This window comes from Festucalex cinctus, chromosome 9 (assembly GCF_051991245.1).
Source record: "Festucalex cinctus isolate MCC-2025b chromosome 9, RoL_Fcin_1.0, whole genome shotgun sequence".
NCBI lineage: Eukaryota > Metazoa > Chordata > Actinopteri > Syngnathiformes > Syngnathidae > Festucalex > Festucalex cinctus.
In genome coordinates, this window is record NC_135419.1 from 5749147 (window position 1) to 5764718 (window position 15572).

The window sequence follows — 15572 nt, forward strand, 5'->3', positions numbered from 1 at the left end:
GCATAAATCTGATCTGCACCACAGATTAATACTTATGAATGCTTATTCATCATATTTTCCAAACAAACAATGCTGTAGATTCTGAAAAGTCGGTGTAATAATGATTGGAACCAAGTGGAAAATAATCATTTTGATGAAGTTATAAATCCTCTTATGGTGTCACATCTTGCAGCCACCCATGACATAAATGAATATTAATAGTTTGTACTTATATGCAAATACAGCAAAAGTAGAACTAAGATATATCTGGATGAGCCTCAAAATGCAGCCGCATTTGGGCTTTCTGTAAGAGCAGTTATTTTTAAGAAAGCTGCCAAGATTGTAAGTTTGCTTGCTTCAAACGTATTCTCAAGTTAAAACCGTCAGTATACACACACAGTTGACAGCCAGTGACCAAAAAGGGCAGCCTGGTATGGGTGGGAGCATTTCTGGACCATAGGAAATGAATATTTTCTGCTTTTCCATTAAAATGTACTAAAGAAGATCTATTCCTGTAGTTCACTTGCATAAATAGGCTACCAGTAGCTAATGAATACATTGTAATGACTGTATCAGATCAGTACTGTGAAACATATAAAAGAGATGCAGATGAGTGGCCGTATCGTACTCCTATTTCTGCATATCACTGCTGACACCAGAGCTCTTAAAAGCTTACCACGTCCTTTCTGCATAAATTATACACAATGCATGGATTAGGAATAGGATTGATTTGTTAATCTGTTTTACCATGACCCACCACACCCTACCATGGACATTCATGACAGCACATACACGATGCAATGTCAGCTGGGTGCACGTGTGCGTATAAAATGAGGTTCTGCTCATGCACACGTCTTCAAGTGGTACGCTAAAAGCATTTTACTCATCTTTCTGATTTTATGTCTGCATGACTAAGTGATCTTCATCTCCAGCAGCTCTCCACAGAGAGCTGTGGATTCCCCCTGGCAGCACACTCGCAGCATCCCATCACTTCACACATCAGAACTAATAGCATCCACTTCCACATACAGTACATGCACATCCACATATACCTGTAAATACACACATTTGAGAGCCTTCAGCCTCCTACGCACATATCGGAGGGCCCCCGTCCTCTAACATTAACAGACAAGTGTATGCATGTTTGTGGGCAATGCTTAAACAACACCCACTGGCTAAGTGCAAAATCAGGAATAAACAGCATAGTAAAAGAACAGACAGACAAATGGTATGAAAAGGAAGGAAATGAAGCAAAATGTGGCAGAGTAGAGCAGAAAATGGTTACTTGAACTTAGAAGGATGGCCTTTAATGTTCAGTTCAAAATAGTCTGTGCCAAACTTTGCTCTTAGTAGCTCTTTTAGGCATTGATCACAGAGAAACAGTTTGCATAAATGTGTGCACTCCTTCCCGAGCTCAATTTAGCAAAAGCGGGAGTGAAGCTGTAGTGGGAGCGGACGAGATGCACACATCACACAGAAATTAGACATTGCCTAAGGAGCTTTGATTGGTGGGGGAAGCAGATGATACTGGATGGTGGTTGACGGGTTGAGTGGGATGAAGAAAAGGGAGGAGGGCTGGAGGGACTGAAGGAAATTGAGAGTGAAGAAGGGAGTCAATACTGTATGTGAAGACCAGCTTTTTTCCAAGGTAGGAAATAATCCAAAAGAAACATTGCATGAACAATTTTTGCAATCTTCTTTCAGGGGCTATCATCAAGTACACATGAGACCTGTCAAGACCTTTCATAAGAGCATGCATGTTGACAAAATATTATGCTCCTCAAACCCTCAAGTGCCTGAGCTTGAGGGCATAAGAGAAAAACAATGATTAAATAAGACCATTTCTTAAATTTCAACATCTTTGGGTTGTGTGATTTGCTATTCCCCTAGTTTACCCTTTAGTCAAGAAGAAGAAGAATTATTTTGATTATCATTATGTCACACGTTTAAATGTTAATTTGTCAAAGTAGTGAACATGGCAGCACACATTGGAGCAGGGGGAGCATGCCAGCATGGGAAGTGTTTTGTTTGTTTGTTTGTTTAGAGTTTTAAGCCCTTGCCACGTTTTCACCATCTACACCAGACTTTTATCAAATTTTGGGACCCGACATTACCTTTAGTATGAAGCCATTTTATTTCTTTAGTTTTTATCAGAAATAAATCGCTTAATTTTTTTCATTGCCTAAAACGAACTGGGTGATGAGACATTCACGCCATAACACAAAACGCAACCAAACTGCAAGTGGTTGAAGCTTTAAGCTGTACTCTTAAGAATATCAAAGAAAGGCACAAGCGACAAGGCCTGCCAATTAAAAGGCACAAATGCCTGCTTCTCGGCAAAGAGCTCTCTGCTCAACAGCTGCCTGGGGAATACGCACCCTTCTGTTGCAGCAGAGTCACAATTCCACCTTTTACAGATTTGGCTCATGGTGGAATATCCGGCTTGCTCATCCAAGGGTGGCTTACCTTGTTCCTAAAGTGTGAGGAATCTGTGGAAGCATTTGACTCCCAGTGAACACACAGAGAAGGGGAATACAGACGTCAAATGAAGTGAGACCAACGTTGACCATGGCTATCAGAGGGCATTTGTTTAGCAGTGGTGTCATATGTGAAAAAGTACAAACTTTTACTTGTACATTTTTACACTATGTCGATGTATTTAAACAAAATCTATTCATCTTTATTAGGGTTTTTAATTTTGTAACTCTGCGATTAGCTGGCAACCAGTCCAGGGTGTACCCCGCCTACTGCCCAGAGCCAGCTGAGATAGGCTCCAGCAACCCCCGCGACCCTTGTGAGGAATAAGTGGTCAAGAAAATTGAAAATGCTGTAACTATAACCTGAAACTAGTAATAATACAGTATGAAAAATTACTACTTATTTAACAACGACACATTCCAAAATGTCAAAGGAGTGAAAAAAACCCCCAACACATTTTATTACCTAAAAGCCATCTTATTTGTGGAAGAACTTACAGATTGCATTTCGCAACTTTAAGAACTGCAATAGCTAATGTGCATTTGGATGCAAAACCTTTTTATCAAGATGAATATCAAACTGAAAAATATGGACATACAGTGTGGTTTTCTTGATGAATGTCATTGTATAAAAAGCTACTTTTAACTTCAAATAAAACTTTCCCCCCTAAAATGGAGCAGAAAAAAAAAAGCTGAATATATAAAGCCCCTCTTGACCTACATCGTCCATGATTAGGGATGCCCTAATAAGACCTCCTCTGCCCCGCTTTGCCATGATTGAAAACCAGATTATACATTAACTGGCACTTGACAGCTGAAGCAGAGCTAGAACTTGGGCTGCCTCTGTCCCAGATGTGGACAAGATGGAGGATTTTTAAGTAGAGAGAGCTCAAAGTCTTGGCTGCGGGGAGCTTTCCAAAGAACCACAAGAAAGAAGCCATGAAACGGAGGAGAAAGCATTAAGCTTGCCAGCTACTTCTTCCTATAAATTCTACCAGTGTAAAAAGAATGAGGTGGCAGGAGCATGTGTTAGCAAAAATAAACATTTTTTTCTGTGGGTTAAGGTGACAATGTGAGCATGTTGAAGATTGCAGACATGTTCATGCTAAAGTTAGCCAGACAATTATGGGAGAGCAAATCATCAATAATAGAGAACTTGGGGATTTCATTTCCTCTAAAACCAAACTTGTGTTGCAGCTGAGAACAACCGCTCAGTGGTGTTTCCCGCGAGATGATTTGTCGTCGCACACTCCAGAAAACGCTTGCTGCTGCTTACCAATTCTTATCCCCAAACTATTCTTTAAAAGCCAAATGACAGTGTAATAGCTGTTTCCCTTATTAAATTATAACATGTATGCACTTTAAGACATCATTAATTTGCAAATCAACCAAAAACTGCACATTCTGCATAGAAATCCATAATTATGATAGACTTATGCTTTTTTTGTTATCGCTTCATGTCCGTGCACAACACAATGCATATGTCAGATGGCAATGTCTGTAGAATAAATCAATATAGTGAGCGATTATGGGGATGTATATAGAGTGCCTACCCTACAAAGGATTGCGCTTTTAAATTTAGACTTCCCACAAAAACATGGAAGTAGTCTATCTGGAGTTCTGAAGAAGTCAGTTGCTAGAAAGAAATGGTGGATGGCTTTCTGATAAACTGAGAAAAAAAAATAGACGGCAGGCAGGCATTACTATTTCAAATTCTCGTTATAATTACTAGCCAATTTAGTCTTGTCTGTCTAATTTTAACAGTAGCAATGGTGCTACAAAACATGGCAGAATGAAATGACCATTATTTTTTCACCTACAAAGAGGACTCGGGCAGAAGGACTGCTGATGGAAAACAAAGCCCCCTTGTATGTAGAAAATGCATAGGAAAAAAAGTTGTTCAATGGGGGCAAAACGTCCTCTGTGTCATAAATATCATTGTTATAATTTTAAATACATTTCATTCATTTTGGTTGCTACTATTTACAATTTATAAAGTTCCAAAACATACGGGGATACTTTTTTATAATTTTGTGTTTAGAATAAAAATTTGAAAAAAATGAATTCAAAAAATTTGTTGACTAGTAAAAACTGCACATCTTTATTTAACTACGACTACTTTTATAGAAATTATTTCAACATGTCAAACATGTCCAAGTATGTCAGCATATGTTCAACTTGATAGAAGCCCTCCATGCTAGCTCTTTGGTGGGAGAATTAGCTCCAGCTTGTACCTCTCTGTTGTTATTTCACCCTGACTCAGCATTCCGTCTCTTTACGAGGAAACTCTGAAAGCTCAGCGGTCACATGGAATGCCAGCTCATCGACTATTATGATGACTGCTTCCCCTATTGCCCGCCACCTCTCCCTGCTCACTGGCATACTGTCCCGAACGCTCGTGTTTGTCTTTCTTTCTGATGAAATCTGATGATGTGACAGTGAGAGCATATGATGCAGTGCTGGCGCTGATAAAAATTATAATAGTTGGGGATAGCCAAAGATATTGTGACAAATGTGTTTGAGATAAAAATATCAAAGTTGAGATTTGGGAATGGGAATAACAGCATTTAACGAGAAATCATTTTATACAGTGTCTGGTCTAACTCACCATTAAATTACAACAAATAACTTATATAAGTATATCGCGCAAAATGAACATGCATGACTTACTTTGAGCTTGTCAAAACGTTCGGTGAGGGAGGACACCTGGTGCTCGCGGTGCCGCCCGACCAGTTTGCAGAGGGCACAAATGAGCTGATCATCCACCAGGCAGTACATGTTGACCTTCTCGTTCTCGTGCTCCATGCAGGTCAGGCCTCGGAGGTGCGTGTCCGGCACAGGATCCACCAGGCGGTGACTCGTGAAGGGCTTCTTGTTGGGGTGCGTCGCTCGCAGACAGCGGTCACAGTACGACACCTCGCACGTGACGCACGTCTTGATGGCCTCGCGGGGCGGATCCTGCTCGCAGAACTGGCAGCAGATGCGCAGATCCATTTTAGCCACAAAAGCCGGACTGTGGTTGCCGTTTGTGTGGTTAATGTGATTGGTGTGATTGGTGTGCGAGTGGGGGTGGGGGTGGCTGGAAGTGGCCGGGCTGCTCCGGGCGCTGCTTCCACTTGTGCCACCGCCACCGCCACCGCCGCCAATTGTTCCGGCTATTGTGCCGCTAATGTTGGCGGTGTAGGGCCGCTGCAGACGCCGGCTCTCAGTAGGCGAATTGGGGCCGCTAAGGGAGGCCTTTTGAAAGCGGTCTATAATGTTCTGCAGCGTCACATTGCGCTTGAGGCCCTCCAGCCCGCGGTGATTCAGCGTGATGACGTAACGACAGGTGGGGCACTGAAAGGCCGAAACAGACTCAAGCGGCTTGCTGGATGAGCAGTGTGACACCAGGATGCGGTGGGCGCAGTTGAAGCACAGGCTGTGGGCGCACGGTAAGAGCAGAGGGTCTTCAAACAACTCCAGGCAGATTGGGCAGGTCAGCTCAGACTCCAGTGTTTCCATCTTCAGTTGAACCTATCTAAAGGCAACATCAAATCCCACAGAAGCTGGCCTTTTACCTGCGTTGAAGAAAGAAAAATATTAGATCAAACATTTATGATAACGGTTTAAACAAGATCACTCAGAAACATGCAAATCAGGCATCTATCACCTTGTGAATGCTAATCGCTATAAGGATGTTTAACTCTCTTCTGGAGTGGTTGGTGGACAACAAGTAAATACATTTATCTCCTTTGCAAAACAGCTACTGTGGTATGTGCACAGCTTCTGCAACCATATGTCCTCATTCGCTCTTCTTTCTTGGTATTCATCTGATGTTTTATGTGGTCGTTAGCACAGCATCCAACTGTGTTAGGAAAAACAGCGAGTTCAGTGATGAGGAGCCACTGAGTGAACAAGAAGGAGCAAACATATCTGTAACTTTTAAGTACCAGTGTGGAGATTGCTAATATTCAGGGGCAAATGAACAGAAAAAAAGGATGTAGAGAAGGAATGTAGGGACACCTTTGTGACAACAAGAAAGATGATTATTTCATCTTTATACACTTAGGTAGAACCATAAAATACTGACAAAAACAATTTATATTTTAGAGTAAATGGATTTCTTCTCCAGAGTCAGCAGTCTCACCATCCAGAGCTCAAGCAGTGCAAAGTTAATGTGACTGTGCTTAACAGAGCATAGTGTTATAATTAACACCACACTTTAACACACCATCAGCAGGCCCATTAAGCCTCAGCCATGTCACTCTGGGGGAAACAATGCAGACAGTGAGGGGAGCCACTTTAGGGGCAGAGCTGCACAGACAAAGTGGTGTGCACACTCATGAACATCTATCAGCATACTTATTGTTGCCCCTAGTCTGCAATTCTTGTTAACGAGTCATTTCTGGGAAATGACAGAATATTCTCCAGTTAATGCACAACATGTATGCAGTGTGTACATCTACATAGCACCAGAATGACAATCTCTTTATGGCAGATTATTGTTAAACAAAAACTGGCAATAATAAAGGAGGGAAACACTTTAAAATTACTCTGGTGTTTCTAATGAATGCCCACACCCCCTGGGAAAGAATAAATAAATAAATAAATAAATACATCACAATACATCAAACATAACAAAAAAATAAATAAACTCCAAATCTTAAGGAGTGACTAAATTGTTTAGTGACATTTCTGGCTCTGGGAGAAAAGATACAAATAGTAGTAACAATATATTTCACAAGACATGTTTTGAGAAATTACCATGGAGAACAATAAAATGTAGGCTAGGCTACAGGAATATGGACAAAATACAATCACCCCTGCCTTTACAATAAAAACTGTACTTCCAAAATCATTACTCCCTGAGAATTTGACTCAGCAAATCCAAAATAACCGATATTACCTTCTTGAGAAGCTAGTTTAAATACATCACACACATCGTGTATTAGCAATTCAACCCAAAATGTTTGGTAGATTTGGGTGGACGGATGTATATGTATTTAACCCATTCTATTATATTTTTATTCTTCGTCTTTTCGCACAATGTGCAGTCGGTTGCAACCACAACTGGGCTCAAATGTGCCTAATGTCATACACTGACATATATTTTTAAGTATTTTTATTATTATAATTCATTTTCATTATTTAATTTTTGTCCCTTTCAAGGTGAGTCATTTGGACGGGAGGGCGGCGCCCTAGTGCCCTCTATTGACGAACTGCCATTGACGGATGCATGTATGCAATCCCATGAGAGTTAAATGAGGTAACACACAATCAGTTAATCATGAAAATACTTAATTCAGGTGCCATCAATCTGTCACATTTACAGTTTTCCATATCCTATGTCATTCCCAATATATCCCTCCAAAACAACAACAACAACAACAACAATTTTAACCACATTCCCAGTATTCTCCCTTCCTCAAGTGCATCTTGAGACTAATTCTATCCTCTCTAATCTCCACTTTATGAAAAAAGAAAAGAAACGGGGAATCACATTGTTTCAAAGCCCTGCTAGTGACAAAACATTCAAAGGGAGCAGCAGTAGCCATGGAAAATAAACTTGGTACAGTACACTGCCACCCTTACCCCTGTGGACCTGTAAAGAATATATTTGTAATTTCATCATGGAAAAACACTCATCCAGTCTGAAGAGTTAAGTTACACCTAGCAGTGAATTATTTTACACATATTTGTGTACTAACGGATCATTGGGACAGCTGCAGGCAAGATATTGTCATTTATCAGAATAAAGTAAGTTTTGCCTGTAAATCAAAAGTATACAAGCAGTGCAATCCCTATGGCTTTTGTTGTGCTGATCTACTGTATTGAATCTAAGCAGCAGAGTTCCACATGGTTCCATTTTTTTTATAATATGCTTCCTCTAGCCCAAATTATCCCCTATAGCGGATGCCCAAGACTATGCGTTTGAAAACCATAACTATTAACGATTAAAAATAGTACAAAACTCAAATTCTTATACTGTAATTGGTCATAAAAACTTTGAAACTGGAAAGACTGAGTCAACTAACAACCCCCCCCCCCCAAAAAACATTTGCCATTTAATTGCATTTAGCTAATTAAAACGAAAGGGCGAGGAAAAAAAAAAGTGGCAGATATTTCTGTAAATACAGAGTCTGGCACAAGAAAATCACTATTTTCTTCCTCTGCATCGTAGCCTGTCTCACCCAGTTTCACCCAGTCAAACAAGGAGCATTCATTCATTAGTTTATGAGGTAACCACATACCAAGCTTGAGGCCAACGCATCACGTTCCAGCGACTAACTGGCCTGTTTGTGCAACTCAGAGACATCATTCACATCTCTTCCAAGGACACAAGTCATCGTTATCTGAACATAGCACTGCTGTATGAATACTTTCATTATTGACAGTGTTGGCAAACATAAGTCTAAAACCCGAAACATGGCATTTCCCCTAATGCACTCAGCTGAGCTTTTAAACCTTTAAGAAGCAGCACATTGTTTAAGGGGATCCAGTGGAATTCTGAAGCGTTATTGGATTGATTTAGGACATTATGTTTCCAGTTCTTTTGCGGCATTCCGTTTCAGTGTTGGGACCAGGCATTTTACTAGATATTTGCTGCTCTAATCTACTGAGGAAATATAACCAACAACAAAAAAACCCTGCTGACAAAAAACAAACAAAAACAAAACAAAACATAAGATTACATACATACAGTCATACATGTATACATATACACATACACATACATACATTTTTAAAAAATGTGTTCCTTTGCAGTCTTTGACACAAGCAATATGCATGCTCACAGTTGCTTCACAGGATAAAAAGGAACAAATGTATTAGCATATGCCGCCCCCTCCATCCATTCCAAATGTTTCACATTTTCCTCTATTTTTCCCTTCTCCTAGCCTCCACTTGACATTTCTCTCTTTCATTCTAGCTCTGTCTCAGCCCTAGAAAAGGTTGGTTTCATCTAACTTTTGATGCCTGTTCTGAAAATGTAAACAGTCACACAGCCAAAAGGGTGTTTCCATTCCCCATTCACTGCAGCTCGGCAGAACGGTTTAGAATTGGCTCTCACATCTGCACATGAAAAGTAACTTTCATGTATTTGAGGCAGTGTAATATCAAGTCACAAAGTTAAAGCATGCCAGTAAGAGGTTTTGTCAATGTATAACAATTCAAATTCTTTAAAACAAAACTTTTTATACTTGAAGGTCACTCGCCTACATCAGTGGTGGACTGAAAAAGGCTGTTTAGCAGGCACATGTGCCGTTTCCATTCTGTGGTCCAATAGGTAGCTCTTAATGGAATAACATGGGGGACAAGTCGCGGAGTGGTCATGTACATCGACCCACAATTTAACAATCTCCACATTGTAAAAGAACCCCAAAATATAACAGCGGTGGGAACTGTCAAAATCATTGCATTACTGCAAGTGGCTTATATATACACACCATATTTATATACCATATTTTTGGACTAAAATGTACACTTAAAATCCTTTATTTTATTTTTTTTAGAAAATTGACAGTGTGCCCTCTAATCAGGTTACCTTATGTATTCATTCTGGTTGTGCTGACTGACCTCAAACTGATTTTACGTGGTACACGGTGCTCAAAAATCTGTCAAAATATTTAAGTACTAAATCCTCACTTGTTCGCAAAGACAGTATGTCAGCTTTTCAGTTCATCATCTTTAATTCAAATGCCTTCCTAATACTTTCACATTCATGTTTGCATTCTTAATTTAAAATTGTCCAAATCCTCCGATTACAGCATACCAACAGTATTTGTTCACTGATTTCTGTAGTCCTTCATGAAAGAAAAGTGATTATCTTCTGTTTTTAATCATGATGAGACATTTCCAATCATCTGTTTGTACTTTGGAAAGCAATGACCGAACCGGTAACATATGAAGTACCAGATAAACATCAATCACTGGTTAATAAACAGTAATCAGGGGGAAAAAATACTTTTTAAATTAATACACTTAAATGCAAAATTTCAAATCTGGTTAATTGATTGAATAATCAGTCGATTAATCGATTGAATAATCGATAGATTAATTGATTCTAAAAATATTCGATAGTGATAGCACTAATGTAGAGGTATACTTAAAAGCATATTTATGTAGGGTACATGGTTCTTGCAATTGAGTTTTGTGTGCCTACAGAGCTACATTTTTCTGCCTACGTATATTTAAATATTTTTCAGTCCTACCACTTTGCCCCAATTCTGTATAAAAAATGAGCAGTTCTTAAGCATTGCATTAGCTTAGATTATGCCTCTGTCACTTTTTTTTTTAAACAACTTTTGCTGTGTGCCGAGTGTAATCCACTGTGTGCTTCTCTCTCTGCTCGCCTCAAATGGAAGACATGTTTGTTTTGTTCATGATTGCAAGTTTGACAGCTGTATCTGTTGATTTGGTGCCTGTCAACAGTCTCAGTGAATGACATCTTGAACCTTGCAAATGCTAGGAAGGCAATGTCATTTGACTGGTTCAACATTGTTATACATGGGGGGGAAATCAAGCAAGATTGTGACAGTGGCCTTTCCACTTCTGCCTTCAAGATTTTCCAGCCAGTGCATAATAAATTAATACAAGTCAGAATCCTTCTCATCTCTTTGAGCTGCAGAGAATTTAACAGGAAACACCACAGTAGTGTGACCACACTCCTGCTTCTCTTAGTGATGCTTCCATTATGAATGTGTTTTTGTCCACATGAGCCTAGGAAAAGGGAAGGACAGTTTATTACATATTTAGATGTGGCCAAACACACTGTAAAGGCCAGGGCGAACAGAGCTCAATGGAAATCAGCTTCTAGAAACCAGTTTTACAGCTATGAACGTATAACTCAGAATGTGGAGCTAATTCTCATGTCTTATAACATATAAGAATTAAGGCCACATTGAGCACACTATTAAAACTATTAAAATCAAAAACGCAAGGACGCATCTGTTGAGGAAGGACGCATCTGCACTTGCTCCTGCACTCGCTCGTGAATCTAACTACTTGTTGATTTTTGCATTGGGATTTTTAACTACATTGTTGCAGAATGCCTGGCGGAAAAAGAGCTGACGAGATTGAGGAGATAAAATCTTCTCTTAAAAAACTCAGTGGAATGGTTGCCGAATTACTTGAAATGAAGAAGAGCATTGAGCCACTTCTTCAGGAAATACAGCAATTGAAGAAAGAGACACAGGAAAAAGATCGACGCATTGTTGCCTTGGAACAAAAAGTGGATGATTTGGAACAAAATCTTCGTATCAACGACGTGATAGTCACCGGTATCAAGATCAAGCCGCGCCGTGGCCCTTTGAGAGCTGCGGCTAGCACGAGCACGGAAGATTCTGACCAATATTCAGGGAACGAGACTGTGGAACAGCAAGTGACACTTCAACTCAGAGATTTGGGATTAACTGTTGATCCTGCGCACATTCAGATGTGCTTTTCGCTTCCAACTGGAGGGACACGACCACCGGCAGTTCTGATCAGGTTTGTTGACAGAAAGAAAAAGATTGCTCTTCTGAGAGACCGTCACAAGCTTCGTGGGAAACATGTCTACATCAACGAAAACCTCACCAAACGAAATGCTGACATCGCCAAAAAGGCTCGACAAATGAGAAAGAATGGACTTATCGAAAGCACGTGGACAAAAGACTGCCGAATTTTTATTCAAACTAAAGATAACTCTGGTCAACTAACAACACGAATCGTGAAAGGAGCTGAGGAATTGGCAGCGCTTGAGAGACAACAGTAATTCACAATATCACAACAACAACAACAACAACATCACTAATTACCCAAAGCTGGAGTTGTATATGATTATTTGCTGACTTTGCCAAGGCTAACTCTTGTTTATACACCTGCATTGATAACATGTATTGCTGTTCCCGTTTGAATCTAAATATTGTCTGGCTCGAATTCCGTTTGTTCTAACAGTCAAGGCTACATGATAAGGCTGTATTGTGGCTCCAATGAATCTGCTGTCAATACGCAAAATGGGGGTTGGTGGTCTGGTTCCTGGAACGCAGCTGGCGTGGGCCGCTCTGCTGGGTGAGCGAGGCTGGGCAGCGCACAGGAGTCATCAGACCCACAACATGCTAGCAACCAGTGGTGCTACCTGACCAGAATCGAGTGCTGAAATTGCTTGAAAGCAATGGGCCGAATGCAAGCCGATCTACTCTTCTGGAAAGCACAACATGTGTGAAAGCTGATCCGAGGTCAGCGAAGACCCTACTGGTGAAAGAGAAGAATTGCGCTTGCCTTGGCTGCTCGCCTGGCGGGGTGGGCTTGCTGGTGGCGTCTGGGGACCGACTCACCAGTTCCAAATGACTGGGACTAGCCACAATCTACACACGGACATTCAAGATGAACTGAGCGAGCAGTGTCTGGGATAGTATGGGATGGATAACGATAAAAATTCATGACTATTCTAAATAATGTATATGATTGATGCGTTATAGTAATGGGTCGATGGGGACGGGTCTCGAATAAGCTTCGGCTTCTACCCGTCAGCCCTTCTTTCGGATGTCAATGTTGCAAATGATGTGATGTGATTGATGTAAACTGTAATGTGTCCGAAAGGAAAAAATGAATAAACTAAAACTAAAACTAAAATTACAGAAGAACAGTATGTAACTATATTGAGAATAAAGCTGTTAGCTTACGTACATTTACCATTTCATTCTTTGGTCAAGAATTCTTTGTTCAAGAGCTTCACTATTTCAATCCATATTTTCATATTTTGTGGGAGAGGGAGATAAACAGGGCTGAATGTTATTCATGAGAAATCATGGTACATCAATCGCATCAAAACATTGAGACTACACTAGCATGAACAGTCAAAATAGCAATTGCAGCTAGAAGTAGCTACCTGTATATGGTTAGATTTCGCTTATATCTTGGTGGCTTCCATGATTACTTTTGTGACAAGTAGCAAATCTGTCTGACTAAAACTGTCTCATGAAGGTCTCAACACAGCTCACGTTCCCTCTAGGGCTTGGGCAGCACTTTGCGTTGTGGGTTGTGGCAGACATGTCAGCTACGAAAACATAAAGCTTTGCCATCGCTGTGTCAACATCGTGCTGTGAAAGATTGTTAAAACGGCAGAGAGGGAAGGGAATTTAGTGGGTGAGCAATTTGATGCTTATAAATTCTGCTTCACAATGATTTTAGGAGTCCACAATCAATGGATCAAAATGCCACAAGACACCGAGATATAGCGTAGGCTACTACCAATCAGAGAAAAACTGTTTTCCATATTCAAAGTAAAGAAAACAGTGATCAAAACAGAGCAAAGCTTATTTACATATTGAACATTGATGAGAAATCCACCCATTTAATTTTCTAGAAGATTTGGACCAACTAGAATAGTTTGAAAAGGTCATCCTGGACATTTCCAACACAGATTGGCATTGTTCAACTTTGAAGCAAGTCATGGTCAACTTGTAGTACTATGTTCCTTGACTCATTAATTTTGGTATAAAATGACTGATATGATTGATGGTAGTGATCATGTCGCACAAGATGATGAATTCAAGAAGCGATAGTGGCAGAAGGTTACCCCTCAGAGAGCCCAGAGAGCAAACTTCCTTGTGTTTACAGCTGGCACGTAATCAGATTTGATTTTTCAACACGATCATGACTGCGTGCACAAGAGAGAGCATGTCGTTTTCCTGAAAGGCTTACCTCTTACTGGAATTTTCTATAAATATGCAAATATACCCCAGACCTGGGTGAAAAAGCAATCTGTGCCACATAAACGGCATCCCGGGCTTCCCAACACAGAATCTTTTTTTTGGTGAGTAATTGCAATTCCTAACCTGTGCATGCATACATATAAACAGTATATTAAACTGGAAAAGACTTTCTAGAAAACAATCACCTTCTGTATTAAGATTGATGATACATTCCTGGGTTAAACTGACAGTAACTGCATAGAATTTTGTGTTAAAATGAGCTGGACAGCTTATCAATGAGGTGTCAGACACATTGTCAACACACTGGCAAAATGTATTATCATATGGATTCTGTGCCCTGAGAGAAAAGGTGCAAAATGTATCAAATAAATACCAAATCGTAAGTCACAGTGTTTTGGGGTGAATGGGGTATACGGTACGCTCGACACAAAAACAGTACGTAAGATAACCTTGCTGGGATCCTCTCAACTGAATGATCCGAAACCCAGTTTTGCACACTCAGACTCACTTTGGCTGACAAACTCAATAGAAGTGTAGCCTAGACTCCAACTTTACGTTTTTATATTTCAACAACCGTATACACAAACAGCAATCAGATATTTACTGTTGATGCTGAAATCAGTCAACTTTGACTATTTCAAGTTACATAGTGGCTCTAAACGATTAATCAATGATTAAAATAGTTTCCAATTAATTTGGTGAAGGATAAATTGTCGATAGATTAATTTTGACAACTAATTTAATGTGGCCATTTGAGGCACATTTTCAATCTATTATGCCTTCATCCTTCATCATTAAAATAAAGTTGTCAGGTCCTAATATGAACAGGCTCCATCATCACATCAATATGAGTGCTCTGTCACAATAAATAATTCTATAAATTAAATCACGAGTCAAATGAGTGGTGCTGCTTGACCAAAGGCTATTAAAACGTTCTTCCCCAATGTGCAAGCATGCATTTCCCTCCTTCTAAACTTAATACATCCAGTGGGACCACTTGCCACTTCAACTCTAGTAGAGGCACCATTAATAAAGCAAGATGTGTTACTCGGCTTTTCAGTTATTTATGACTGCCAGAAAGGGAGAGGGGGCAGATGGAGATTGCATGCAGGAGTAAAAAACTGAGAGAGGTGACCACAAAAACAGCGAGGGCAAGAGAAATCAGGACAAAAATAGATCAAAGTAAAATGAGTGGTGAAGGGAGTTGGGAGTGGCAGCAGAATCGTGAGACCTTGTGATCCGGGTGACCCCAGTGGAGGTTGGGTGTGTCGGGGTGGGGGTGGTTCCTGTCCCTGTCTGCTGCTACAAAGTCAGACTTTGCTATTTATACCACACTAATGTTCGGTATTTCCTTTGATGGGGGGTTTGAGTATGCCATTGTTTTCCCTGGCTGCTGTTTGATTGACGTCAGCCCCCACAGACTCACATAAATTTATTTACTAAT

General features: G+C 40.2%; 1 protein-coding gene across 3 annotated transcripts in view; it reads right to left on the reverse strand.

Annotated features, from left to right (window-relative positions):
• mid2 (midline 2) overlaps positions 1–15572 on the reverse strand; it is a 97701-nt gene that overhangs the window by 43569 nt on the left and 38560 nt on the right. For all 3 annotated transcript variants that reach the window (XM_077533055.1, XM_077533056.1, XM_077533054.1), the window contains exon 2: positions 5127–6013. In XM_077533055.1, coding sequence (XP_077389181.1) covers positions 5127–5957 — 831 coding nt within the window. In that variant the 5' untranslated portion in view covers positions 5958–6013. The remainder of the gene's footprint in view (positions 1–5126; positions 6014–15572) is intronic.